This window comes from Desmodus rotundus, chromosome 3 (assembly GCF_022682495.2).
Source record: "Desmodus rotundus isolate HL8 chromosome 3, HLdesRot8A.1, whole genome shotgun sequence".
Lineage (NCBI taxonomy): Eukaryota > Metazoa > Chordata > Mammalia > Chiroptera > Phyllostomidae > Desmodus > Desmodus rotundus.
In genome coordinates, this window is record NC_071389.1 from 199204393 (window position 1) to 199232251 (window position 27859).

At 61.2% G+C, this 27859-nt stretch overlaps 1 protein-coding gene across 1 annotated transcript; it reads right to left on the reverse strand.

Annotated features, from left to right (window-relative positions):
- Positions 1-27859, reverse strand: KIAA0930 (KIAA0930 ortholog). Its single transcript, XM_053919690.2, has 10 exons — positions 27437-27859; positions 11363-11514; positions 8156-8281; positions 7980-8057; positions 7550-7651; positions 6407-6547; positions 5811-6005; positions 2793-2955; positions 1770-1928; positions 1-1359 (listed from the first exon to the last, which is right to left on the reverse strand). Exons 1-10 carry the CDS (start codon positions 27648-27650, stop codon positions 1319-1321), a joined length of 1371 nt encoding a protein of 456 aa, XP_053775665.1. The 5' UTR covers positions 27651-27859; the 3' UTR covers positions 1-1318.

The window sequence follows — 27859 nt, forward strand, 5'->3', positions numbered from 1 at the left end:
TGAAATGCAATAGCTCGCTTTTAATAACAGCATACAAAATCTGGAGAAAGCCCCCGAGCAGCCCTGTTCCGGAGCCCAGTGCGAACCTTCAGAGCACAGAATAAAATCACACAGGAGGATGAGCCCCTCCAATTCCTTTTTGCTCCCCCCGAAGAGAACCTCGGAACACACTGCAGGAGCCACTCGGAGGCTCCTGGGGCCTTCCAGCACAGCCACACAGCCACGGGGCCCCGGTGGGCAGTCTGCGCCCAGTGGGCCGGGGCGGCGGGTCTGCTGCTGAGAAGGCTCGTGGCTTGAGAAGAGCACGTGGGCTGGCACAGGGCCATGGGTGGGGCTGGGGCTGAGGGGCCACTCACACCCCCGACTGGCTGCATGGAGTCCTGTCCCCTTCTGCCTCGGTGAGTGGGTCTCAGAAATAGGACCCGCTCACTCAGGCAGAGGAAGTAAGCTCTAGAAAACCAGAAATGAAACACCCTCCCCACCCCCTGGCCCCCAGAGGATAGAGGTTCTACTAGAACCTTCCTGGGAGCATGCCAACCCCACCCCACCCCACCCACCTTCAGCAGAGACCCCACTCTTGTCCTGTGGGCCCCCACATTCGGGGGCCACACCGCCGAGGCACAGAGGGGGAAGTCTCCAGGTTGGAGGTGTGTGTTGACAATGCTCTTTGGCTGGAAGCAAAGGCCACCCTGGCGGGACCAGGGCCTGTCTGCTCTGCTCGAGGCCTTTCTGGAACCAGTGTGGGGTGAAGTGTTCCCCACCCAGAGCCACACTATCAAACAGCCAGGTCCCCGTCTCCCCAGGGTGACCCCTTTAGGACCAAGCCAGGGAGGGTGGACGCGCCAGGACCAACTTGGATGCTCAAGTTCATTGGCACAGCGCTGCAGAATCTTAAAACCGTTTTCCTTTAGAGGGTTGACAGTGGACACCCCAAGCGCCCCGGTGGGCGCTCACCACCTGCCATCTACGGGATGCGCATGTCGAGTCGTAGACCGGACACAGGGCACGCTCCTTTGCTCTCCTGTGGCCTCATGGCGTCTGGGGTCCTCTTTGGGCGCAGAAGGCTCTCAGAGATGGGCTGGGGCGATGGCTGGGGGTGCGCAGGGCAGGAGCAGAGCCAGCGGGGAGGAGGAAGAGGCACTTCAGTTTGGGCTGGTGTTCGCGGAGTCGGCCCTGGCCCCAAGGGTCGAGCGGCCCCGCCTGGCCCCGGCTCCGGCGCTGGGCTGTCACAGAAGACCCCGGTGGCGGTGGGCAGGTAGGCACTTGGCAGCACTCCCAGGGCCGGGCGGGGCCGGGCTCCTTGTGGCTCCGCGCACGGCTAGGCCATCAGGATGGGCTTCTGCCGAACTTCCAGGATGTCTAGGGTGCAAGGCGGGGGGAGGACGAGCGAGGAGTTCAACACCCCGAGTGCTACACTGACAACAGCTCCCCTTGGCAGCCAGCCACGCTCAGTCACACACGTCCTGTTCTAGCCGCACAGGGTGCACTGCGGCCCCAAAGCACCCACCTCCCCCGCTGGGGACGCACACCCAGGGTCTGCGGACGCTCGGGGACATGTGGGGCCACTAGAGCACTACACGGAGGGACCCCTGCAGGGCCGACAGCTTTCCCAGAGGCCCCACGGGAAGCGTGAACAGGGAGGCTGGACCCAACACAAGGAGGCGGGGTTGGGTGCCCCTGGGAAACGGCCTCCAGAGCCCAGGGCCCAGGAGTCGGGCTCCTGTTCCTACCAAGAAGTGAAACTAGTTTTCCACATCAAACAACGCTACCTGTTAAGATCCGATGCAGCGGCAAAGTGACGTAGGTTAAGTGTGCATAGAGAAGGAAATTTCCGTCTGCTCTGTTCAGCTTCAGCCAGGACCCGACCAGGGACCGCCCCGTGCCAGACAGGGACCGAGACCGCAGGTTGGTGGCATTGTGCAGATCAGCTAGAGGGGGGAGGCCAGGTCAGGGAGTAGTCAGAACACCTCCCACTGCGGGGCCTCCTTCCTGGCCCAGCTGTGCCCCCTGCTGGGCACGTTATTACCCTGGCCTGCAACACCCACCCCCTCTGGCCCATCTGACGACCCCATCCCTCAGGGCCTCAGGTGCCCACCCCACCCCACCCCACCCCTCTGCCCCCGGCCCTCCCTGTCCTGGAGTCCCCTCGGTAAGGACTGGCACACTGGTCCTTCTTTGATTTCCTAGGGCCCTGTCACTGGAAGTAGGTACCACCAGCCTCCAGGACACAGGGTGAGGCTAGTGTGACTCGTCATCGTTACGGGTCACCCAGGACGACAGGCAGGTGGTTATTAGTGCTCTCACAGATATGGAAACAAGCCAAGGAAGAGCAGGGCACTTCCTGAGCTCACACAGGGCGGCCAAGGCCAGGGCTGGAGTCCAGGCCCAGCCAGGGTTCAGGAGGGCCCTCTGCCTCTGGGTGCTGGTGGGAGGAACCATTCAACGTCAGAGCCCCAGCTCCGGGCCTGCAACCTGTCAGTCACCCAGCAAACATGTGGGGCTCGCTGGCCCTGAGGACAAAGGCTCTGGGGCCAGGGCACAGAGGGGCAAAGCCGGCAGGCCTGAGTCACAGCACGCACTCCCGCCTGCCTTGTGGATCGCTCAGACCGTGGACGCCAGCAAGGACTCGGACCCCTGCAACTGCGTGTGAACTGCCGCTCGGGCTGGGGCCTGCTGGTCCGCAGCTCCTTCTCCCTCCCACCCCGGATAGGTGCTTGTTCTCTCTGGGTGAGCGAGCCCGGAGGAGACTGAAGGGCCACAGGCTGGCCCTCCGGGCACAGGGGCCAGGTCACCTCCGCCGCCGTCCTCCCGGAAGAACTCCTCGCTGTCGTTGGCCGAATGAGACTTCTTCATCTCGGCGATGCGGTTGCGGGGCACCTTCCTCTTGAGGGACGGGGAGAAGAAAGTGGGCCGGTTGTTCCGCTCCGGGGTGGGGGGTGTACTGAAGGAGGTCACCTGGGGACAAAGAGCAGTAGTCACCGGAGCAGCCCGCCTACCACCGGGGGTCCCGAAGCCCACTCATCTCCTGCCCTCAGACTAAACCTGACAAGAGGTCTGGGAGGGGGCACCTGGCTGGCGGAGAGGGGACTAGGGCTGTGGTCCGAGGCCCTGCCCTCCGGAGGGCTGAGCAGGCACTGGAACGCCCCGTCAGCTCAGGGGCCAGCAGGACGGCCCCAACGCCAGCGCTGCCCTCTCATGGGCCCCAGGCCCAGGCAGGGGGTCGCTCTCGTGCAGGGGCTGGCTGCTGACACTGCCCAAGCCCCTGCCGCAGCCCAGGAACCCACAGAGCCTTCCACGAGGCAGGACCCATATCAACCCCACTGGGCAGATGCGGAAACTAAGGCCGACAGCAGACTTGACTTGTCCAAGGTCACCCCGTAGGACGACAGCAAAACCGGGATCGCAACCCAGGCCCTCCATCCACCCCGAGGCCGGCTCTTCGCTGGGATTTCTCTTCTTGGCTGAGGCATCCCAGCCCCCAGCCCCAGCGTTCCCTCACAGACGGGCTGTGGCTAGGCGTGCCACGCTTCCGTCCCCTCCTCCCCCTAACCACACTGTTCATTCACCAGACATTCTCCACACCCACTCAGCGCCAGGTGGGTGCAGCGCTGAGCACAGATGGGCACGTGATGCTGGTCCCTGCCCTCGAGGGGCTCACAGTCTGTGGGGGCAACAGACTCGAAAAGCGGCAACCAGAGACTGCATGTTGGTTGCTGGGACAGGAAAAGAGGCACAGGACACGGGAGCACAGAGGCAAAGCCTGAGAAGTCAGGGAAGGCTTCCTGGAGGAGAGGCCGCTTGAGCTGTGTCTTGACGGACGAGTAGGAGTTCGCCAGGTGAAGAAGGGGGGGAAGGGCGTTCCAGGCAGAGGGAACTTGGCCCATCTCCTCCCTCCTCCCCATGCAAACAAGAATCTGAGGAACAAGACGAGCTGGGACCGAGACTTCTGGAGCCCTGTCAGCCTCCTCGTCACGGTGCCGACGTCCATCACAGTCTTGGCGGCTGGTGGCTCCAGGTGGTCCTCCCACAAGTCAGGGAAGGTTTTCAAAAGATAAAAAACAGACACCAGAAACCACAATACACACAGCATCTGCGTTTGCCATCCCTGGTTCCAAATGACCCCCCAGAAAAGGAGGATAGGTGACAGTGAGCAGAGGTGGCAGGGGCCTGGGCAGTCCCCAGCAGATCAGGCCCTGCCACTGACAGTGTGTAGCCCTGGCAGGTCCCACCCCTTGACCCCCTCTCGGCCAGGGCCTTTCACGGGCAGCCTCCCTGGGAGGGCAGAGTGATCACTCCCACCTGGCAGATGGGAAGGTCAAGGCTGAGGAAGGCCTAGGGACGCGTCTGGAGTCACGGAGCAGACAGCTGGCTGGGACTAGCACCAGGGCTGTCCGGCCCAGGGCCCAGGCCATGCCCCCACGAGGATTTCATGTTGGGGTCCGGTCAGCAATAGGACCGGGTGGGGGGAAAACTGCACTCCTTATCTCAGAAGGCAGCCCAGAAGTGGGGAGAGCCTCTAAGTGGTGGGCAGAGAGGCCCTGGCCTGGAGCTCCCCCATCTTTCCAGAAGAACACCACTTACTCTGTTCTGCTCCTAAACCATCATTGCAGAAGACACGCGACAGGAAAGGTACAAAGATCAAGAGAACTGCCCTCTGGCCAGCTGGAGACGCCCACGCTTAACAGAACCAGACAGAACCGAAAGAATGGCAAATACACTCCTTGCCCTCGGCCGGCAGTGAACACACTATTCACACTCTTTACAGTCACTTCCCAGTGGGCCTCGCAGGCAGTCACGCTCCAGCAGCTACTCCTCTCAGAGTGTCCTGCCGGGGCCAAGCCCATACGAGGGCATGAGGGGCGGTGGCTGCTGGCCTCCCTGCACTGAAGGGAGCAAGCGTGCTCAGCCCATTTCTCGATGAGCAAGCTGAGGCTCAGAGAGGAGAGGGGACTGTCCCAGGTCACAGGAGCAGCGGTGCCGGGTTCCAGTGCCAGGCGACTCTCCCCACCCCTCTCCTGGAGATGCACTGAGCCGGTCGCCTCCCCGGTGAGCTAACTCGCCTGCCCTCTCCCGACGCCTTCGTTCCAGGCAGCCCCCTCTGGGAGACCCAAGTGGGGCCAAGCAGCCATGGGCTGAGGGTTGCACCTGCCTGAGCCCAGGGTCCCCCTGGAGGCCCTGGATCCCCTCGGGGAACAAGCTGCCGTGGACCTGGGCTCCCGTCCCGGGGAAGGGTGGTGGCCTAGAAAAGAACGGGGCTGCAAGGCTGTCACACCAGAGTCATGTGACCTGGGGCAAGCAAGCAAGTCCAGCGACCCTGGGCCCCCAGGCCCAGGGCCAGGAAAGCTCACGTCTACCTACGGGGCTGCAGGTGAGCTGCCAGCGGTGGGGACGCACAGCACCTTATGAACAACCAGGCTGGGCGGAGCACCGGGCTGGGCGGCCCAGGGCCTCTGTGCGCTTGGGCCATCCTCACAGGACAGGCGGGGAGGCCAGCTCATCCCCACCCCCTCACTCCCCAGGGCAGGCCCGTCACCACCTGCACCTGCCAAGCAGGCCCTTGGAGGCAGATACCAGGACCAGCGTGTCAGCCTGGCTGCAGCCACAGCTCAGGGAAGCGGAAAGAGCTGTGGCCCAGGCACTAACCTGCTGTGGGACCCTGGGCAAGTGACTTGCCCTCTCGGAACCTCGGCCTCCTCGCCGGAGACATGGGGACAAGGACACCTACCTCACTCGGGGCTGTGAGGCTCAGGGAGACGATGGGAAGCAGGTTCAGGGACAGGAGGCCCCTGCCCGAGCGGTGCAGCCCTTACCCGCTCGTGCATGGGCGAAGCCGGGCTGGAGTCCTCTTCAGTCCCACAGGGGGACGTGTCACCAGTGGACACACGGTTGACGGCCATCTCCGCATGGCCCTTGCCCTGTGGCCCCTTCATGCGCACAAACTCCATGTTGTTGTACTTGTAGAAGCCAAATGACATCTTCTGTGCCATGCGGGCGGCCACACTCACCTGCGGGCAGGTGGGAGAGGGCCTGAGCTGGCTGGCGGGCGGGCCTCTCCCTGGGGACACGAGCAGCCAGGACAGCCATCCCTCAAGAATTAGTCCCGTCGGGGGTACTGAGCCCCAACAGACATTCCCATCACTGTCCGATGGCCTGGGCCCACAGCAGGCCCAGAGCCAGGCTGGGGACAGAGCTCCAGCCCCAGGAACCCGTGCCTGCTAGCCTGTCGCCGCCCCCCACGTTCCAGGGGTGGCGAGCCTAAGATGGCGCCCAGCTCAGAGGAGTGGCCGTGTCCCTGCGTCTCTCCCTTCAGGTCAGCCGGCCAGGGGCGACCACGGGCATGTCCACACTCGGATTGGCCAAGAAGATCGTCCCGGGCAGGGGCCCCCCGGGCCCGCCCAGCACTCACTCGGTTGTCGTAGACCTTCTTGAGCGCCTCGTAGCGGATGGAGCCCTGAAAGATGACCCCTTGGAACGTGTTGGTTTTGTCGCTGGCCACCAGCTCCACACAGACCATCTCTCCTTCTCCCACGGTCATGTCACTGAACACCTGGGGTGCGCACGCGGTGGGGAGGGACACCAGCTGTTGGCCGCCCGCCCAGGGCCACCCCAGAGGACTGCTCGGGAAACCCCAGTATTGCAGGAGAGAGCACCACAGATGTGGAGACACCTCTGGCCACCAGACCCGCTCTGCTCCACCGAGCCCAGCACGGGGCAGGGATGGAGTAACTGTGGGCAGGGCTGGCGTCCAGTGGGGGGCGTGCCTGACTGGTTCCCCGGGGAGGACACGGTGCCTCATCACACTCCCGGGCTAAGGAGTCAGGCTGCTGGCAAGGACTGCCCGGCCCACGGTCGTGCCGGGGTCTCCCTCAATCAGGCCGTGGCACCCAGTGCCTCCTGCCCCAGGTCACACAGACTCAGGTTCAAATCTCAGGTCCACTACAAGCTACCTGTGTGAGCCCAGAAGGGCACTTAGCTCCCTGAGCCTAAGGTGCTTCAAGACACCATCAAACCCAGGAGACTCTGGAAGCCACGCCCCCTTCCCCGGAGACTGGCTGGGCTGGGGCGAGTGGGTCGGGAGTGGGACGCAGCCTGGCTCTTCCCAGCACCTGTTTTCTGGGGTGAGTCACCCTTTGCCTTGGGACCTTGTTTTCCCAACCTTAAAACAACAGCATGCCCAGGATGACTTCTGAAGCCCTACCCCTCTGCCACCCCAGGATCCCAAGCCAGGGCAGCGTGGGCGTTTAATGACCATGAGGATGGCCCTTCCTGCGCGGGTAGCACTTTTGTAGGCGTTCGCCATGCCCTTTCATCTCCGACCCTGAGCCTGAGCATGAGCGGGACAGACGACCACAGTTTCTCAGGTGGGAGAACCAGGATGCAAGCTGCAGGCTCCCCTGCCCCATATCCAACATCAGAGTAGGGGCCATGCGGGCAGCAGCCCAGACCCGTCCCCGGGCCCAGCCAACCCCCCACCCCCATCTCTGTGCAAGGGGGTGCGGCCTGAGAGAGGGAAGCTCTGACCCGGGAGCTCAATAGGAGCCGTGCCCACCTCCTCGAAGCTGTCGATCATGAAGAAGATGTTGGGGTAGCTGATCTGAGACTCCTCCCCTTTGCTGTCCATGGGGTGTCTGCTGGGGGATGCGAACACTTGCTGAAAGGAAGGAGATTCAAATCAGAGTGAGGCCCCATCCTGCACTCTGGCTCAGGGCCACTCAACTGGGTGGGGTGTGTCACCGAGGGCACACTGCGCAGAGCCAGGCCACGGGCAAGGAACTGAGTGGGACAGCCTGTTCTGTGCTCCACTCACGGGACATGGGACACCGGGAGCTGATGGACTTCTGGGCCAGCCCCTCACCTCAAGTGCAGGGAAGTGAGGAGGGGGACCTGCCTCCTCAAAGCAAACACTGGGCGGGCAGGGGGCTGCCATTTCTGGGCTGAGCTAGTCGGGAGGGGGGCGGGGGCTCTTGGCTGTAGCTCACCTGGGATTTCTTCTTATGGATGTGGATGTCGCCCCCGTCAGCGCGCGTGCACACAGCGCAGGTCACCATGTAGTCCAGCTGCAAGAGAAGGCAGGCCAGGTACATGGAGTGCCCCTGCCCCCATCCCGCCCACCAACTGCTCTGCTCTGGAGCCCCGCCCCACCGCGCCCACGCACCTTCTGAAGGATGAGGTTCAGGCAGACGCTCTCCTCCCAGTCGATGTCAGGATCTCCCAGGCCTGGCAGCTTCTTGGAGTCCCGCCGGTACACCTCCACCTCCACCTCGGGCTCGGCCTCTGCCACCTGCGAAGCACAGGCAGACCTGAGTCAGCCCTGCTGTGGCGCCAGCGCCACACCCTGGCCACTGCACCAGGCGGGTGTTAACACAGATGTAGACTCCTGCCTTGCCGGGTCTCTGGCTATGAGATCCAGAGCTAACCAAGCACAGAGCCTCCGATGCTGTCCCTGGGGCCCTAGGGGAGAACAGGCGATCCCAGCGCCCTGTCCCACCCACATTCTGCTCCATTTGCAACCCACCCACCCACAGACAAGCAGCGCAACACCGGCCACCCATCCCCCCCCCCCCCCCCCAGCTCAGAAAGCCTGCAGGTTGCCATGGTGACTGGGTACCAGCTCCAAGGACTGCAGGATAGGATGGGGCGGAAGCAGCCTGGGCTTGCCGCAGCAGCCTCTCAGTACGCATGCTCCGCAGAGGCCAGCACTGCGCAGGCGCCCAGAGGACCCACATCGCTCCTGCCAAGGGCTCTCCTTTCTATTCTCTTGAATGGTGGGGTCAGGAAGCTGCTCGGGAAGCTGCCGTCGGGCTTCCCCACACCCTCTGCCCACCCTGCACCCCCTAGACCCATGGAGCCTCCTCGCATCGCTGCCTGCCCCCTGCCCCCCAAACACTGTGGCCTGACCCTGCAGGGCAGACCCTGATGGCGCTGTCATCGGCGGGCTTGGCCCAGCCCACTGCTGCCCTTTCCCTGTCCTGCAACGCTCCAGCGGGATGTCACTTCCTCCTCTTTGTGGGTTCCCACCTGCTCCCCACTCTCCCCACTGTCGCAGCACCATGGTTCTGCGTCACTGGCTGCACGGTCTGTCCCAGCACAATGGGGCTCCCTGAAGACAGGGCCAGGGCTGAGTCAGACGCACGCGCCTTGCTGCGGGTGGCCACACAGGGCAGCCCCGCCCCTCCCGTTCCACATCCCTCAGCCCGGGATCCAGGGCACTGATGTCCCCAGGTAAGAGCCACCCTGCCCATTCCTTTCCCCCCACCACTGGCCCTCTCCCTGCACCCGCCTGCTCTCCCGGAGAAGTCTAGTCTAAGATGGGCTAAGACCCTTCCCTGACCAGAGCTGGGCCTCTCCCGGCTCTGAGATTCCGGGGACAGCTACAAGTGTCTCAGAGGGACCCGTCCTTCCGAGAGCCTCTGGCCGCAACAGACTGCCTTTGGGAGAAGACCGAGATTCTGCACTAAGGCCGTGTCTGTGACTTGAACTCCAGCAGATGCCAACAGGCCGGAGGGAGCCCGCCCCAACCTCTGGCCAGTGGCTCACTGTCTCCTGCTGCTCCCTCCAGCGTCAGGCCAGCTCACGCTGTGCGTCTCCCTCCTCTTCCACAGGCTCCCGGGGCCCAGGGGATCGTCTTAGTGCCGATCACCTTACATCTCTACCTCTGACTCCAGCCTCTGGGCTGAGTTCAGACAGGCAATCCACAACCTAGACGACCTCGCCACAGGCACCTCCAAGCCACTCAACCCAGCCACCACTCAGCTCCCTCCTAGGGGGACTCATACTCACCCAGGGCTGGGGTCTGAGACCAGGCTATCATGCCTGCTCTTACCCTGCTCGGCTCAGCCACCTGAGGCCCTGCCTGGGGTTAAGCTGACGTCCTTGGCACCATCTGAACATCCCTTTGCACCGCGTCCCCTGTCCCTGGCTCAGCCACCCGGAGTAGCCTCTTCGCTTCTGCTCTTACCCTCTCTGGTCCTCTACCCACCGCCTAAGAGCTTACCGAACGGAACTCGGACCACGCTCCATTCTTCAGTTTACCAGGCTCGAAGGGCATTCCCTTCATTTAAGACTCACCCATGTGGCTCTGCTGACCACTGCCCTTCCTTCTGGTCCCTATACATGTATTTGCCACATTGTCACATAGTTCCGGATCCCGGTGACAACACAGTTGCACAGCCAGCTGCTCTCAAATACCAGCTGAATCCAGGGGATGCAGGACAACCCCTGGGTCTCCCTACATGTCACCAGGCCCTGCCAGACCAGCTGTATTGCCACCGGCACACAGAAGGCCAGCATGGCAGGGCGTTGCCGTGTCTCCTTTGCAGCAGACACCAGGCCTGCCCATTTGCAGGAAACCTGCTCTGCATGGGTCAGGCACAGAAAGCAGGCCCACGGCAGGAGGCAGGGCCTCGGACTCGGTGCAGGCCAGCTGCGAGTTCCGGAGCTGCCTCCACAGCCTCCCATTGTTTGTGTTTAAAGGAAAACCAAGTCTCCATGTTTGGCTTATGGCTTGCTTAAACACTTTACAAACTACCAACGCTTATGAAAAACAGAAGGGCACATGCAAAGTCTTTCTCATTAACTTCTCTACACACTTAAATTTAGTGGAAGAAAGACCTTAGGTGAGTCGTGCCATCCCTGAGCGCTCTGTGGCCTCATTTGTGAAAAGAGGATTTAGCCCTGGCTGGTGTGGCTCAGGGGATTGAGTGCCAGCCTGCAAATCAAAGGGTCGCTGGTTCGATTCCTAGTCCAGGCAGATGCCTGGGTTGTAGGCCAGGTCCCCAGTAGGGGGCACGCGAGAGGTAACCGCACATTGATACTTCTCTCCTCTTTCTCCCTCTCTTCCCCTCACTAAAAAATAAAAAAATATATTATAACATTAAAAAAACAGATTTAACATCTGTCCTGTGGATGGGAGGATCTTGTCACATCAAGAAGTGGAGACCTCAGCGCTGTGTGGTCTGGGCTCAGCGAGCGGTCGTCACACCCTCCTCATCATCACCAAGTCAGGTCAGCCTGTCCGTGGCCAGGGAGGAGCCGGACTCTGGGGTCACAGCGTTGCTCTACCATTTATTCACTCCTTATGAGACGCTGGCCACGTCCCCTAGCCTGTGAACCCCAGCTTCCTCACAGGTGCAGTGAAGACGTTGCTACCTTTCAGGGTCAGGGTGAAGGTTAACAATAATGCAGGCCATGCCCAGCACATCCCCCATCAGCAAGCATGTGCGACTGTCTCCACTTGGTTCTTGGCACACAGTAGGAGCTCAGGGAGCCTCATTCCTCCTGTGATGTGCACAAGGAAGCCCACCTCACCTGCCAGGAGCGGAGCGCGCAGGGATGCTGGGCTGGGGCCACAGGGGCCACTCACCTTCCTCGCGTCCCCGCCACTCTCGCCGCCGGCGAACGCCCGTTTCCGGCGCACGTAGAAGAGCATGTCGTCCTGCCGTGGCGCCCACTTCTCCATGAAGTAGGTGGAGAACATCCAGGTCCAGAAGGCGATGCGGTCATCCTTGACGTACCCTGCAGAGAGGCCAGAGAGCAGCAAGAGAGGACAGGTCAACCTGGCCCTCGTCACAGGGCCTCGGCCAAGCCGTCCCCCTCCTTCCCCACCCCACCCCCAACCTGCATTTCCACCAGGGCTCTGTGCTGTCCGGAGCCCCCTCCTCCCTCACCACCCCCCACCATGGGGCAGCCAGAGAGGCTCGAGGACACCTCCCAGGAGGCCCAGCTCTCCCCGCAGAGAGGGCCTGAAGCCCCTGGCTCCCAGCCGCACGGCTGGGCAGATTCAGCCTCGAGGATGAATCAGCAGCTTCACTGAAAAGGGAAGACCTGAGGAGAGAGGAAGCGTCGTGGGGGCTGCGCTGGAAAGGGCTTTGGAGGGGAGATCTGTCATCAGACAGGCTCCGCCCTCAGCCCACGCTGCCTACCCCCCCCCCCTCCCGCCACCAGGCTGCAGCAATCCCGACAGAGAACCCGACTTAAAGGAGCATCCACCCTTCTGCCAGCTGGTCTCGGCTGCTGGCAGAAAGCAGAAAAGGCGTGCACGCCCCCCCCCCCCCCCCCCCGCCCCGAGCCACAGGGCCTTTCAGCACACAGGGTTGATTCTTGCTTGACCTTCCAGGGGCCTCTGCTTTTTGACCAAGAGTATTTCTTCAGAATAAATAAATCTGTTAGTGCTTCCTGCACAAAGAGAAAAGGCCCCCAGGCTCTGGGGGGAAAGACCAAGGTTTCCCCCCAGTGCTGCCACTGGTGCTGTGACCCCAGGCAAGCGGCTTGGCCTCTCTGACCCCCGCTCCTCCTCAGGGGAATGTGGACAGAATGCCGGCTGGCAGAGACCAGGGCGTGAAGAGCCCCTGCCGGGCAGAGAGGTGTCGGCAAAAATGGGTTTCCTCCCCTCCTTCCCTCCCTTTCTAGACAGATCCAAACAAATTTTAAGATCCACCCCAGAGCTCTTTCTCATAGACTCCAAATATGCCATGGTTGCTGGTTCTTCCTCTCTGCCCGGAAGACCCTTGACCCTTGTGACCTTGTGCTCACACTTCAGTGAGGGAAGGAACTGACCCGACCCCACATTTAGACACGGGAACCGAGGACCAGCTGCTGCCGGGACCCTCCCTCACCCTCACAGGCAGTTCCGTGGCCCAACCAGGACCGGCCAGGTGACCTGACACATGGCCCGAGTCCCCTCCTCCTGGGGCTCAGCCACCAGGCTCCGGAAGACTGAGCCACAGGAGAAGAGTCCCAGCCTCAGTGTCCTCCTGCTGCACCACTGCCAAAGAACCGTGGCTCCAACGCGGCTCTGACTGTGCCCTCTGCTGGGCCTCACGGCCGTCTGCAGCCCACCCACTCCCGCAACCCGCCTGGCTCCCCAGCGAGGAAACAGAAGGGGCGGTCAGCCTCAGGGGCAGAGACAGAGAGCCTGTAGGCTCACAGCCGTCTCCTGGCCTCCCAGCGCCCGGTGCAACCAAGCAGGCTGTCTGCACCACCCGTTTGAAATTCCTGCCACACTCATGTGACAGGCACTGCCCCAATTCACGCCACTACAGATCCCATGCATAATTAAGCAAAGAGGCTGTGGTTATTCTTGGATAAAACTTGAACTCCCGCCTAGCTGGTGTGGCTCACAGGACTGAGTGCCAGCCTGTGAAGCAAAGGGTCACCGGTTCAATTCCCAGTCAGGGCACATGCCTGGGTTGCAGGCCAAGTCCCCAGTAGGGGGCGTGCAAGAGGCAATCACACACATGTTTCTCTCCTTCTCTTTCTCCCTTTCCCTCTAAAAATAAATAAAATCTTAAAAATAACACAAAACTTGAACTCCCACTTCTACTCCTGTCCCGCCGGTCCACTCTCCACACCCAGCTACAGGATCTTTAAAGACCTCCCCCCCCCAGACCTTTCCCACTGGGTTCAGAACGAAATCCAGTTCTTACACAGCGTCCGCCCCTCACCCCTCCCCAGCCACGCTGGCCTCCCCAGGAGGCGGGAGGCTGACCGTGTGACCTGCCGCAGGGCGCGTCCCTGCGCCCCCCACCTTCCCACTGAAGCTCCTTCCTGTCCCTCCTTCCACTTTCAGTGTCCCTTCTTCAGAGAGCCTCTCCGTCACCAGGTCCTCCCTGCCACATCATCTTGTCTTGCTGCCATCCTAACCCTTCTTCTCATCTCCACGTGGTGTGTCTTCTCTGTTCCCATCTGCCCGCCACGGCGTGACAGCAGCCAGGAGTAGGGAGCTGGGCTTGATCGCCCCCAGATCTCGGCGCCCAGAGCCGTGCCAGGAACACAGCGGGCACTCAGTAAATGCCGGGTGGGTGGATGAATGGGTTATCCCAACCTAACGGGAAACGGGCTCAGTGGCATGGGCGACTCGCCCAGGTGCCCACAGCAGGAAGGGGCCCAGCTGCCGCCCACCCGGAGCCTGGGAGCCCCCAGTGGACGGAGCACAGGGTGAGGACGCGTACGTCTGCATGCGCTCAGGCACAGAGACGCTCCTGGGGGCCTCAGTCCTAGCGGCCCCGGACTGGAGACTGGGAGAACGGACATGCAGAGCGTGGTACAGCCACTCCGTGGACGACTAACGGCGATGGAGGCCAGCCGGGACTCGGGGTCCTCGGGCTGAGCGAGGGAGGTCAGGCACAGAAGGCCGGAGGCCGTGTGACCACAGTCACGTGACGTCTCAGAGAGGGAGACGCGGAGCGACAGGAGCAGGCTGGAGGCTACCCCAAATGTCCTGCTTTGAATGAGGTGCAGTCTCGCAGGCGCACGCTGCCATCGGAAGTCATCCCGCTGTTCCCTCCATGGGGACGCAGTTCACGTCACATGAATTAAGCTCCAGCGAAGCCAGTAAAACGCTACAGCAGCCGAAGCCGGCAAGGGTGCCTCGCACATGCGGGAGAGCAGAAGCCATGCTCTTCGTGGAAAGCGAACGAGCCCTTTCCTGTTTCTGTGACTGTGCCTCGTGGAAGGGCAGTCAAAGTACAACAGTGGAGCCCCACGCACAAAGACGCGGCCTGCGTTGTGAGTGACAGCACAGGGCACGCCGAATCCAGAACCTTCCAACGTCCCAATGCCACGTGGTGCGGTAACCGCGTGTGAATAAACACACGAGGCGCAGCCAGGCCTGTGTTCCCTGTGCTGTCCGTCTCCCGCAGGTACACCCCTCCTCCCTGCATCCTTCCCCAAGGCCCGACCAGCAAGAAAGGCCCTGGGCACAGGCAGCCCTGGGAGCTGCCCTGTGGCCGAGAGCTCCCGACCCTCCAGGCTCTGTCCCCGTCTCCCTGCCGTCTGGCAGGTTTTCCTGGCCAGTGAGTGCAGCGCAGGCACACGGAGGAGCACGCAGCAGGTGGGCAGCACCTCGGACAGCTCCAGCCTTCCCCGCTGGGCTGAGGTCTCCACTGTTGCCCTGACTATCCAGTCCATCCCCATTCTGGCGAGTTATGTCCTGTAAAGTGGCCACAAACTCTGAATAGCAAACACCAACCACAGCTCCTCGGGGAAATACAGGGCTAGGCTCCTTCGAGGCTCTGGTCACAGTATTTTTGTCTGCCAGCCCACACACAACCACGTCTGAGGTGTGTTTCTGTTCAGACACCGTGTTTAATACGGGGTCGGTCCACTGACAACGCACTGCAGGCCAGTGGCACTGTGGCTCGAGCTGGAATGGAGCTCGCCCAGCTCACGAGTTTTCGCCATCACAGCCTTCGAGTGCCCACGACCAGACGGCACTTGAGCACGATGCTCGCGGCCATTTCAAACCGCAAACCACCACCACGCAGCATGAAAATGCAAGGCGCTAAGTAGACAGCCCAGGGCCCTTGTTCACAGTGGGTGCTGAGACGAGAGGCAGAGCCCCGCCTTGTCCCACCTCGGCAGGGGGCCCCCATCGCAGGTGGCTTCCCTGTCTCACCACTGTCTGTCTGTCCCCAATTGACCTGGAAAGCACCCTAAGTACTGACTTGGGGTCAGAAGTAAAGTTGGCAAGTTGACGAGTTTGCCAACAGAATCCATGAAGAACGAGGAGCTGCGTCAGGAACACCGACACCTGCCGGCCCAGCCGCCTGCGCTGCCTCCAGTGGTGGCCGGCAGAGGTGGCTGCTAGGGCACCAGGCTGTGTGAGGGCTAGAACCCTGCCCCCTTCAGTGCTCTGGGACTAGGGTGCCGTGGATTTTGCCTCCTGCGCGACGCTGAGCTGGTGACAGCGGTGTCAGCAGCTCGACGCTGCAGGCCGTGCTCCGGGGCTGCGGCTAGGCAGCCAACACTGCGACGAAGAGCACACGGCCGCACAGCGAGTCACCCTCCTGTGACAGGTCGCTGGTTCGATTCCCGGGGAGGGCGCATGCCTGGGTTGTGGGCCAGGTCTCCGGTTGGGGTGCATGATCAATGTGTCTCCCCGTCTTTCTCTCTAAGTGTCTGTCTTTCCCTTTCCCTCTCTCTAAAAACAAATAAATACAATCTTTTTTTAAAAAGACTGTATTGATAAACCACATAAAAAATTCCTATAGAGAAACCCCCCCCCATGCCATAAACAGAAGAAGAAACAAACCCCACCCCGGGAAAATGCCAGCCCTCTCAAGGGAAGGTGGACTTCCTCAGCAAGCAGGGCGTCTCTCGCCACACCTGAGAAAAGGAACAGGACGAAAGCAAAGGGAGAAGCAGCAAGCGGCTTGTAAGACAGGAGAGTGGCTCACCTTCACACAATCAGGAAATGTAAACAGAAACTAGAAGATCCTATTTTTCACTTCTCACAGCACCTGCTGACACTCTGGGCGGAAGGGGCGTGAAGCTAGGCGGACCTCACGCCCGACTGTGGAAGGTGATCGGAAAGCGATCGGAAAAACCGCCCAAGGAGGGGCGCCAGGCCCCGAAACCCACGCGTGCTCCTCCCTGAGTGGCCTTCCGCCTGCGTGTGTAAAGTCAGGTGATGGTGCCAGCAAGTCTGCAAAGTGCGGGAGAGGACCGGTCTCACCGCTGGCTAGAGCTGGTTCTGGCAGCCAGCCGCACGCGCCCTAATCAGCCCAGCAAACGTCCGTCTCCCGGGCCCACCACCATCAGGCGAGTGGTGAGCAGCACCTAACCAGGTCCTTGCCCCCCGAAGTGTGTGCTGCAGGTGGGCACAGGCTTCCTCAGACCAGTAGGACAGCCTCCCGGGCAAGGGCCAGGCAGGCAGGTGTGCGCCCTGCGGAGGGGATTCAGCTGAGGGCTCCTAACTATCAGTAAAGTGGGCAGAGGGGGCACACCGGGGCCTGTGGATGGGGGATGCCCAGGGTGGCGAGGGCAGGAAAAATGGCCCAGGATGCTGAGGGAAGCCTGGGCTGCAGACGACCTGACCTCAGAGACCGCCTTACTGGGTTGGGGGCCTTGTCGGTATCCTCACAGGACTGGGGACCCCAGAAGGGTTTGGTGGAGAGGGGGTTGAGAGGGAAATCTCCCTGGAGTGGGGACAATGGATGGGCGGAGCTGTGACCCACAGAAAGTAGATGCCTGATGCCCGTCCCCAGGCCATTGGGACAGAGGCCTGGCTCAGCAGCAGCCTCTGCTTGGCCTGGCCTCCCAAAAGGGGGGAGCGGGTCAAGTGTCCTCTTCGGGGAGTGTCCAAGCAGCAGCCTGGGCCCAGTGAATAGGCCTCTGTGGCCCCTCAATAGGCCATTCAGCACCCCGTGCCTCTCAGTGCGCCCTGCTGGCCTGACACTCCCGCGGGGCACGGAAGACAAAGAAGCTGCCCAGGGAGGCCCGCGCTGTCCTGATGAGGCTCTTGGGTGGGGAAGTACTAGTCAGATGGGCCCCATGTGAGCAGTGAGCGCATGGCCAGTGCTAGCCTACGGGAAGCGTGGGGTTGGCTGGACCAGATCGAGCCCAACACCCGGCCTGGTTCCCTGCCTTCTTCGGTTAAAAGTCCTGCTCCTTCACCAGGTGAGCTGGCCTCTCTGGAAGCCCCCTGAAGTCAGAGGTGTGGGCTCCATACTCCAGCCCCCGGCCTCCTTCCCTGACTGGACCAGACCGCCTGCGAGGGCAGCTCAGCTACCACCACCCTGGGTCCAACCCCACCAACCTGCCCATACACTGGGCCTTCCTGGACCCCTCCCACTTCTGGGTGCGCACCTGAGCTACTTCACCTCCTCTGATCTTCACCAAGGTCCTGTGAAATAAAATTACTATCTTCATTTAACTGGTGAGGAAACTGAGGCTCAAGACTCGAGTCACCTGTCCGATGTCACACTGCTAGTACGTGGCAGAGCCAGACCACAGCCCCGACCGGACAGGGTCCTGGTCACGCTGGTTCCTAACTGCCCCGCCAAGTGCTCCTCCCCTCCAAGACAAGGCCCCTGGCTGGCAGGTGACCTTGACCCAGGTGGGCGGGCCCAGGACAAACCACCCGTTTTCGGTTTGCTCGGGGACAACGCAGCAGCCCTGAAACGCACCCCCTCGCCGCCACCAGCAATAGCTTGAGTCAAGATCCTTCCTGGCACATGTGCTACGCTGCAAAATTCTCGAGGTGCTTTCACGACCTCATTGGGGCTCTCCCCAACATCCCATTCCACAGTGACGGCGTCACCCCTGAGCCAGGTGAGCCGGCACGGTGAGAACGGGCGCCAGGACTGGAATCCAGGTCGGGCACCATCAGCACCCACTCCGACTGCCTGCTCTGGGCCAGGCCCTGGGGTTCCATGAGGAAGAGCCCCTGACCCTGACCTCAGGGCCGCTTCCCCGGGGTGGGGCTCTGCCAGAGAGGTCCTCGGCCTGCAGTCCCCAAAAGCAACCTCCCAGACTCTCCAAAGCAGCAATGCCCGCCCACACCTGCAGCCTGCCACCTTCCTCACAGGATGGGGCACCTGGCTCCCCACTGGCTGTTCCCTGGGGGCTTCGACCCCGCCCAAGCACAAAGAGCAGCTCCACACACTGTGCCCTCATTCAAACCCTGACTCACCACCTTGCTCTGACGCACCCACGGGCCTCCGAGACCAGCTGAGACTCTCCTGAGTAACCTCTCAGGCTCCCTCGGACATCCACACAGGTGCCCCTCCCAGGCAGCAGCCGTGGCCCAGGTGCCTCCACTCCCACCTCCCCCTACCCTGCCCACTGCCTGGGGTCACCGACCAGTGAACATTCCACCTCCTCCCGCCTCTGCCCCATGGTGAGACGTGGTGTGAGCCATGCCACGGCATCCTGGAAGCCTAGGCCAGCGCTGCAGGAGAAGCTGCTCACGGCCCAGCCAGAGGGACTCAGCCACATGATGGTACCCACTCACTCATTTCCTCACGCCTTGCCCGTTGAGCCAGGCTCAGACCCAGCTGGACTGACTCGCCCGAGCGCCCAGCAAAAGGGCCGGTCTTGCTCACCGCTGCGTCCCGGCGCTCAGTTCTGGTGGGCTCTCTGGTTCAGGCCGAAGGGTACTGAGCACTTCCAACGTGCCAGGATGCAAAGCTGATGACACGCCGCACGAAACAAGGGTTCTGGGGCAGCTGGCCCTTCAGGTGTCCTAGCTCCAGTGTCACCTGGCATCCTCCCTCTGGACACTAGGTGACCCCCACACACCCCACCCCTCCCCAGAAGCCGTTCTCCCATCCTTCCTATTCCAGGGAACTGAGGCCCTGGCTCCCTGGCTCAGTTCCTGCCCCCTCCGCCCGCTGTGCGGTCAGCAACGCCCACTCCCGCGCAGCCTCCGGACGTGTCTCCCTCCACTCCCGCTCCTTCTAAGACCTCCTTTGCCATGGAAAACAGGGGCAGGGGAGGCCACAGACAGGACAGCACGCCTCTCCTGGGGGAAAGGGACAGGTGAGTGTGAGGATGGACAGGCCACACGCATGCAGGACGCCTGGATCCCAAACCTGCTCTGGGACCCTGAAGCAAAGCCTCAACCTCACCGAGTCTTGTCATCTTCATCTGCCAACGGGGACACACCCCTGGGTCACGAGGGGCCATGGGAGGTCACAACACCAGGCGCACATTAGCAGGAGGTGGTGGCTGTGGGGGTTCCGTCCGACCCTCCTCGGGAGAGAAGTGGCCTGGATGGAAGATGCCGGGTGCAGAGCCCTGGCTGAGGGTGACTGCACCCTGCACTTGGGGCCGCACGCAGCTCAAGCAGGCTGGCTCTTCGGGTTTTGCTGCAAGAGCGAGGATCCCAGGGGCTGAGCAGCAGCTAATGAGCCTGCTGCGGTGGGGGGCCGCTCCCCTCCTCCCCGGGCCAGGAGGGATCTGGAATCCTGGGCCCTGCTCCCCGGCAGGTGGCACAGTCCTGCATCACCTGAGGTGGCACGGGCCATCAGACAAACCGGGGGTCAACAGGATGGACCTGCGGACAGAGCCGGGGGCTCCGCGGTGTGAAACCTGCAGCCCCAAATGCGACATTGTAGCTTTGGGCTCCTACTTCTGTCTCTGGGGGGGGGGGGAAGGATGTGATTCTTCCTATTTCTGCTTCTTCCTGTTCCATTTTTGTCGGCCCTGAACTGAGGCGTGCGAGCGAGCGGCAGGGCGAGCGCTTTGCGCAAGCCGCGTTTCCTGATTATCTAGGTTTTGCCTGCTTTTCCCAGAGTGGCCTGCACTGCTTTTCTCCCGTCCTGTCATAAGAAATGTCCCAATACAGTGTTTCTCAAGACTCAATGCACATCCCAAAGAAAAGGGCTTTTTACATTTTTTAAAGATAAACAGTAACAGCGACTCTACCTACAAGACAAAAACAAATAAATAAAAATTATGCCCCCTTCTCACTTTGCCAACAGACATTTCTCAAGAATTCACTGGTCATTCAAAGGAGGCAAAGTATATACTCTTTTTTAATTAAAAAAATTTGTGTTTTGCCCTGGCTGCTGTGGCTAAGTAGATGAAGTGCCAGCCTGCAAACCAAAAGGTCGTCAGTTTGATTCCCAGTCAGGGCACATGCCTGGGCTTCAGGCCGGGTCCTCACTCGGGGGCGTGCGAAAGGCAACGGATCAATGTATTTCTCACACATCGACGTTTCCCTCTCTTTCTCTCTCCCTTCCCCTCTTTCTAAAAGTACATAAATAAAAATTTTAAAAATATTTAAAAATTTTTAATTTATTGAGTTTTAGAGAGGCAGGGTAAAACATTGATTTGTTGGTCCACTTATTTATGCACTCATTGCTTGCTTTAAAAAAAATATTTTATTTACTTATTTATTTCATCAATGTTTGAGAGAAATATCGATCAGTTGCCTCTTGCACACGCCCCCAACTAGGGACCTGGCCTGCAACCAAGACCTGTGCCCTGACCCAGAATTGAACCAGCAACCTTTCGGTTTGCAGGACAATGCCCAACCCACTGAGCCACACCAATCAGGAAGAAATATATACTCTTAAAAACTCAAGCTAGCTTGGTGCTTGTTTTGAATGTTGTTAGACACCAGATTCCCGTTCTAGAAAGTGTGTGTGTGTTGGGGGGGGGTACCTCCCAAGCTGAGCTGATGCCTCCCTTGCCAGGCCAGGTGTGCAAAAGGGTCCTCCCTGAGTGGGGTGGCCCCAACCCTGGGAGCTCTGACACCTCGTCTGCAGGACCACCAGCTACACCCCCCTCCCCTCTGCAGCCAGCAGGGTCCTGGCAGGTGGTCCAGGGGCCCCTCTACCCTCCACACGCCCTGGCCCTAGTCCTGCACACGGACAGTGAGGAAACCCAGCCCTGCTGTCTGTGCGTACCGGTGGGCTACAGGTGGGCGGGCCCTATCAGCCTTCTGGCTCTAGTGATCTGCCCGTCGAGGTCCAGCCTGAGCCTCACCCACTGGTCTGCACAGTGACACGGTTAGGCTGGCTGAATTCCAGATCCTTCCTGTCCAGCCCAGCTCCCCCAGGACATTCTGCTGCCTGAGTCAAAGCCAAGAGACCGGGAGCACACTGCCAGGTCACCCCAGGCCCCTGGAGGGCGAGCTGGTCAGCCAGAGGAAGCCTCTCGGAATCGGGCCTGCTCCCGGAACGCCTGACCCACCCAGTGCTCACTCCCCACCCACGCCAGTGGGAAGGGCCGGGACCAGGCTTGCCGGTGCACCCAGAGGGCCTCGGCACAGGCAGCCTGGCACAGTGGACTCGGGGCCCAATGTCTGCTGTCTCCTAGGCCGGGGCGAGCCAGGCGGCCCAGGGTGAGAAGTGACAGGGGTGACGAGGACCAGAAGGGAGCAGTGGCTGCTGGCTGTAGTGGGAACGTAGGTGCAGGTGGGGAGCCAGCTTGGCCCGTGTTCACTCAGCTTCAGGCACACCCCAACCCCATCCTGGTTGCAGAACAAAGGGGCCCCTGCTTCCATCAGCTCATCGTCACCTTCTGCTGCCCAGCTTTCTTTCTGCCCTGTCCCAACTGCTTAAACAGTTCTCCTTGAGTGGGCCCCCTCCGCCCGCCACCCGCCATGTCCGCCTGCAGCCCCGGCACTGCCTCTGAGGAATGGCCCCCAGGTGACTAAAGAAGACACGCAAACGCGGAAGCCTTCGCAGAAACGCAGAGGCTTGTTGTGAGCTATTTATAGCAGCAGTGAACTGGATCAAGCTGAGTTTCCCACCAATGAGACCAATTCAGGAAGTCACGGCACATCCACTTTACCGTCTTGTAGTCACTTAAATAACGTGGAGAGTTTGAACAACATGAACTGTTTTAGGAATTTTAAGGAAGAAAGCAGGATTAAGAAACTCGACGTGTAGAATATCAAGTATTCTTTAGAAAGGCTTTGGAAAGCCCGGGAAGCAGGACTTTGACAGCTAAGAGTGTGTCTCTGGGTGACTGGAACTATGAGGAATTTTCTTTCCATTTCTTACATTTTCCAGTTTCTAGTAGTATGTGCATGGAACACTTTTTAATTGGAAAAAATTTGGGGATTTTGAAGCCATTTTTTACCAAGAGGCTCGTGGCTTGGCGGGCACCCCTGAGCCGCCCCAGTTCGGTGAAGGAGGCCAAGCACACCAGGACTGCGAGTGCTGCCACCCGGGGCACGACCTGTTCTGAGCCGCAGCCAGCCTGGGGGGCGGGGGCGGGGCCAACACAGGTGCCCTCCCCTCCCCTCACAGAGAGGTCTCTCTAATGTGGGGGGTCCAACGACATCAGGATTCTCTGAAAGGTCGCAGAGTCCCTGCCCAGGGACAGAGCCACACTGGCAGGTAGAGGCTGGAACCCACGGGCCTTAAAAACAGACCCAGGAACAGAGAAAGAGGCCCGTCGCACTCCCTCCCTGCCCCCCTGGCCCAGATCCACCTCAGCCTGTGGCAGGGCCGGAGGCCCCAGGGAAGCCTGGACGGTCCCCAGTGACTGCGGGGCAGTCTGGGCCCCACGTCGTGCGAGTATGGCTGAGTCCGATGTAAGTCCCTGTGAGGGCGCGGGCCCACGTGCTGTGCCCTTATGAACAGCAGCAGCCTATGGGGCCAACCCCGCGCCTGCCGCGTCTCGCCGACTCCTCCTGCTGCCGTGAGTTGCGCCTGCGGCGTGTCACATGATCCCACGACCCTACAGAGTCGTGTGTCTGCTTTACAGACGAGGATGCAGAGGCCCCCAGCCTTCCCCTCCAGCCACATGTCCCACCAAAACCCCCACCTCGCCACTGGCACCCAGCTACCCCTCACCTGGCACCACAAGGTCCAGGCCGGAGTGTGCGGTCCTTCCCCTGTTCCCAGGGTGGGAGCGGGCGCCCGCGCATGCGGAGGTGCACTAAGGAGGGGCTCACAGGAAGGCGGTCCCCCCTTTATTCCCTCTGGCATGAACTCTGCAGGATGGCTATTCACACCGGACAGGCCTCCACTAGAACCCTACAACCCCCATTCTGCCTCCTCCCAGCTGCCTGACCTCGGGTGAATCACCTTCCTCTCTGAAGTTTGGTTTCTCATCTGCAAAATGGGTAATAACAGAACCTACCCGGTCGGAACCTGCTGCAGGTTCATACAGTGTGGCCGGCCCACAGCAGGCGGGCAGCGTCCTCTGTGCGTGGCCTCTCTGGACAGGCAACCCCACAAGTTAAACACCTGAAAATCTCTTCAGGGTCAGGCCAAGGAAGTGCAAATTGTGAGCTGAGCATTCAGGGCGCCAAATCCCCCCGCAAGTGCATGAGCCTCGCCCCCTCCACCCAGGCTGCGCTGTCCTGCCTCAGCTCCTCTCAGAGGCTGGGGGCCACCCAGTGCCCCCTTGGCCCCTGCAGCCTCGGTGGCTCCCTTCTCTGTGCCCCCAGGGGCACACACTCTCACACCTGCGCTGAGCCCTTCCCCAGTCCACCTTGGGCCAGGCAGCTGTGCACGCCTGTTACGGCCGGGCTGCCAGCACCCAGAGGACACGGGTGGGTGTGCTTCACCTCTGCTGACAGCCCGGGCTCAGACAGATTCTGGCACTTACAAGCCACGGGACTGGGGGCGTGTCCCTTCACGCTACACCCGAGTTTCCTCTTCAGGACAGAGAGGAGTACAATGATACCTACATTATAGGGGTGCTTTGAGGATAAAAGGGAACCGTGAACATAAAACACATGTTTTGCCCCACAGCATTACAGAGAGGGGCTACCTAACAGGAAGTGACAGCCAGCAATGCTCCCCCGGGGCAGGGCCCAAAGGCAACAAGCATGATGTAGGGCCCTCCCCTCAGGGCGCCTCTCTGAGACTCCCACCAGATTTGGGGGCCTGGTCTTGTCCACGTGGCCTAACCACAGGTCAGTAGCACGCAGGCCCTGTGGAAAGGGAGCCGCCACACAGCATGCTTGGGCTGATGTCCAGAGCCCATGAGAAGGCCCAGGCCCCAGCAGAAGTGCCAGACTATGTCCATCTTGGCCCAGATGCACGCATCACACACCAGCACCGGACCCCTCGTATGCCCAGCTCATATTCCAGAGGCCTGCCAGAGCGACCTCGGCCAGCCAGCTCGGTTCACCTGTGACCTGGAATCACTAGCAGTTTCCTGTGGGCGAAACACCAAGATCCCGCTGGCAGTGGCCGTGGCCCTGGCGGCTTCCAGCAGGGCTTTTACTCCAGCTATACCACCTGTGTACCTGGCTTCCCTCCCAGGCTCAACGGTGCCCTCCCGCCAGGCAGGGATCGCACCGATCCCCCCTCCTGGCACAGGGCAAGTGCTCAAATACACTTCTCCTGCAGAGGCCACAGCAGACAAGATTCAAGTCAGGTCTGCATCTACAAGGTGCCTTTCATCGCGACAGCCAGCTGACAAGGCCTGTGTGGCGGGCGGGGCGGTTGCCTCCTCTCATCCCAAAGACATACTCTGTGACTCAGAAATGACAACAGCTTGTCCGGGATCAAACGACTCCACCACAGCCTGCCCGACACTTTCAAAAACGACCTCACAGAACATACACGGCTTGGTTCTGAGTAACCTGAGCTTTAGTTAAACAGCAGCAGCAATCTGGGAGGTCTCAGTGAGTTCCCAAATGTAACAGGTTGTCGCAGCTGTGAGGTGGAGACCAGAGGGCTTCCTGAGCCACTGGGTGGAAAAGTGCTCCGGGGCCGGGGTTCCGGGCTCACGACTTGCAGGCTCAGGCCAACGCTGGGGTCCTGACCCTGTGCAGGGTGTGAAGTCACTACGAAGCCTTCTCCTTCCCCATCTGAAAAATGTGAGGCGGGCAACACGCAACCCTGTAGGAGGTTGGGATTCCCTTCCCCTCAGCTGTTTACACCTTTCATGCCCCAGTCCAGGAATTAACTCTCCCTTGTTTACTAGATGTTGACCGCTGGGGAGACCGCCACACAGGCCATGACAATACCACAATCACCCGACCATCCAGGGCAAAGGTGGCGGTACAGGGAGGGGAAGGAGGGTTCCTGGGGGCAGCCCTGGCGCTGAGGCTTGAGGGGACACCTGCAGGGCTTGCAGGGCAGGTGAGTAGGGGCTGGCCTTCTAGGCGGAGAAAACAGCAGGCCTCAACGTGCAGAGCTTCAGCACAGGCGGAGACTGAGTTCAGGGGGTCTGGGGCAGGGCGCGGGGTGCGACGTGGAGGCCTGTGAGGGTGGGAGGGCCGCAGGACAGGAGAAGACACAAGGCAATAGCGGGACCACCTGGGCCTACTACTAGGGGGCCATTCTCCCCATGTGCAGAGCAGTGGCTGCTGCAAGGCCTGGCTTGGCACATTGCTGAGGTAGGGGCACAGGGGGACGGGGCAGGCTCTGGGATCAGACAGACCGAGGGTCAGTCCCCGCTGTGCTGTAGCCTCACTGGCTGTCCCTGGGCAAGTGTCTCGCCTCCCTGAACCGCAGGCGCCTCATCGGTGAAACGGAGATAGCACCCCAGCATCAAACCGACGGCAGCGCGCACGCAAGGCACCCGGCGCACGGAAGGGGCTCAGGGAAAGCCAGTTGCTAGAACAGGTGATTACTGATCTCAGGGATGGCCCTGTGGGCTCCTTGGGGCAGCGACTGTCCCACAGGGGAGAGAGATGCTCAGAGGTCAGAGGACAGCAGGAGCATGTTGACAAGGGCGTGGGGAGGGGCTGTGCAGAGCTGCTGAGGGAAGGGCTGAATGGCCTGGAGCAGATGGTCCCTCAGACCCCTCCCACGTCAGACAGGCTGTGCCAGGTGACAGGTGGGCCTGCAGGGCTGGCATGCAGCCTGGCACACAGTAGGTGCTCAGGGAGTGTCTGCTGAATGAATTAATGCAGATCCTTCCATTTCTGCTCAAAACTAAGTCGTGACACTTTTCAGAAAAGGAACCAGAGAAACCTGTGTCCTTGCCCATCCCCAATGCACCCGCACCCGGCTTCACTCTCCGGGCAGGCCTGCTGGGGGACCTGCTCCCTGAAGGGAAGTGTCTCCCAGTAAAGCCACCTCCTGTACAAAGGAGGACTGGAATTCACTTCCTCTCCTCATCCATCCTGCAGGGCGTGGCCCTGGCTGCAGGGCCTGGATCCCCTGGGGCTGCCATGCCCCTGCTGCCTTGGGACCTTAAGAGGGATGCGTTGGCTCTTTGGGACTCAGTTTCCCCAGTGGTGAATGAAGGGGGAACTGGCAGAATCTCCAAAGCTGATATTTCCTTCTCCACAACGTTGTCATCTTCTCAGAAATCCCCAGCCCACACTGGGGATGAGGGTGGGGTGGGGGCGGCAGACAGCGTGCTATGAAGTCATTCCCGCATGAAAAAGGGAGGGGTCTTTCATGGAGAAAAGGGCAAGCCTGACACTACAGGGGAGGGGGCTCCTGTGGATCCACAACCCATCAGCAGTGATTACTTCACACCCAGCCCAGCGGGGAGACCCCACCCACACCTGCAGTCCCAAGGTCTTTCCAACAATACGAGATACTCCCCTCACTCCACCCTATTGGTACATCTATGACTTAGGGCCTCCTGAGAGCAGAATCACACCCAGAGGGGCAGCAGGCCCTGCTCCCTCTTCTAAGTGGTGCGTTCAGGGGACCGCAGCCCAACAGGTCTCCCCAGTTCAAGCTAAGGGTCAAGCAGAACGAGCGGGTGCAGTCAGGTGCAAGAAGACAAAGGCTTCAGGAAGTCCTCCTTGTCTGCTAGGGACAGTGACCAGGGCGCACCTGCAGGGGGGTCTGTCTGCCCAGAGCCGGTGGGACCCTGGTTCTGCAACGATGAGCGGAGGGTCTCCCCAAATTTAGCACCCACACTCCGAAGCGGCACTGAGGCCCCGATGCTTCGGAGAAGACTTCCTGGAGAAGGGGCCTGACAGAGCCACTGAATGGAAAGAGGAAGACGAACAGAGGGAGACACCGAGTGACACGGGAAACAGAAAGAGACACAGGGACCTAAACATGGGGGACGCTCTTGGGACCAAAATCAGAGCCAGAGACATAGGGGCACAGGAAAAACCCAGACGCAGGAACCTGGGGGCACATGGAGGCAAACGCGACACGCAGGGAGCCACGGAGACAAGTGCAGAGACAGACACGCGCCAAGACAGAGACACACGAAGAGACAGCCAGGCAGAGACGTAGACGCGCAGAGACACGCGGAGGCGCGCACATCCCGGCGCCGCTCCGGCCCCGCCGACCCGGCATCACCCCCGGCCAGCCCCACTCACCGAGGCCGCAGACCTCGCGGCGCAGGCTGACGCGGCCGCGCTCCTCGGCTATGGCGCGCAGCATGTGCTGCAGCGAGCGTTCCTCGGCCTCGGTGCCGCCCGCAGGCTCGGGGGAGGCGGCGGTGGTGGCGGGGAGGGCGGGCGGCCCGGCCCGGAGCCCCGCGGGCGCGGGCGCCGAGGCGCAGGCCCGGCCCGGCGGCCGCGCAGAGGCCATGCCGGGCCCCGGTTCATCGCCCGCGCCGCTCCCGCCGGGGTTCCCGGCGTGCCCCGCCGCCCCCGCCCCGGCGCCGCCCGCCGCGAGCACCAGTGAAGCCACAATCCGCCTTTGTGAGCGTCGCCGCCGCCGCCACCCGCCGAGCCCAGCGATCCCAGCGCACCTCCGCGCTGCCTCCGCCCGCGTACCTCCCGGCCCCAGGCCGCCCT

Coding starts and splice junctions, on each gene's coding strand:
- KIAA0930 (XM_053919690.2), bottom strand. CDS start 27,650: ATGGCCTCTGCGCGGCCGCCGGGCCGGGCCTGCGCCTCGGCGCCCGCG. Junction 11,515..27,436: donor CCGCGAGGTCTGCGGCCTCG/GTGAGTGGGGCT, acceptor GCCTCTCTGCAG/GGTACGTCAAGGATGACCGC. Junction 1,929..2,792: donor CCGGGAGGACGGCGGCGGAG/GTGACCTGGCCC, acceptor TCCCCCCTCTAG/CTGATCTGCACAATGCCACC.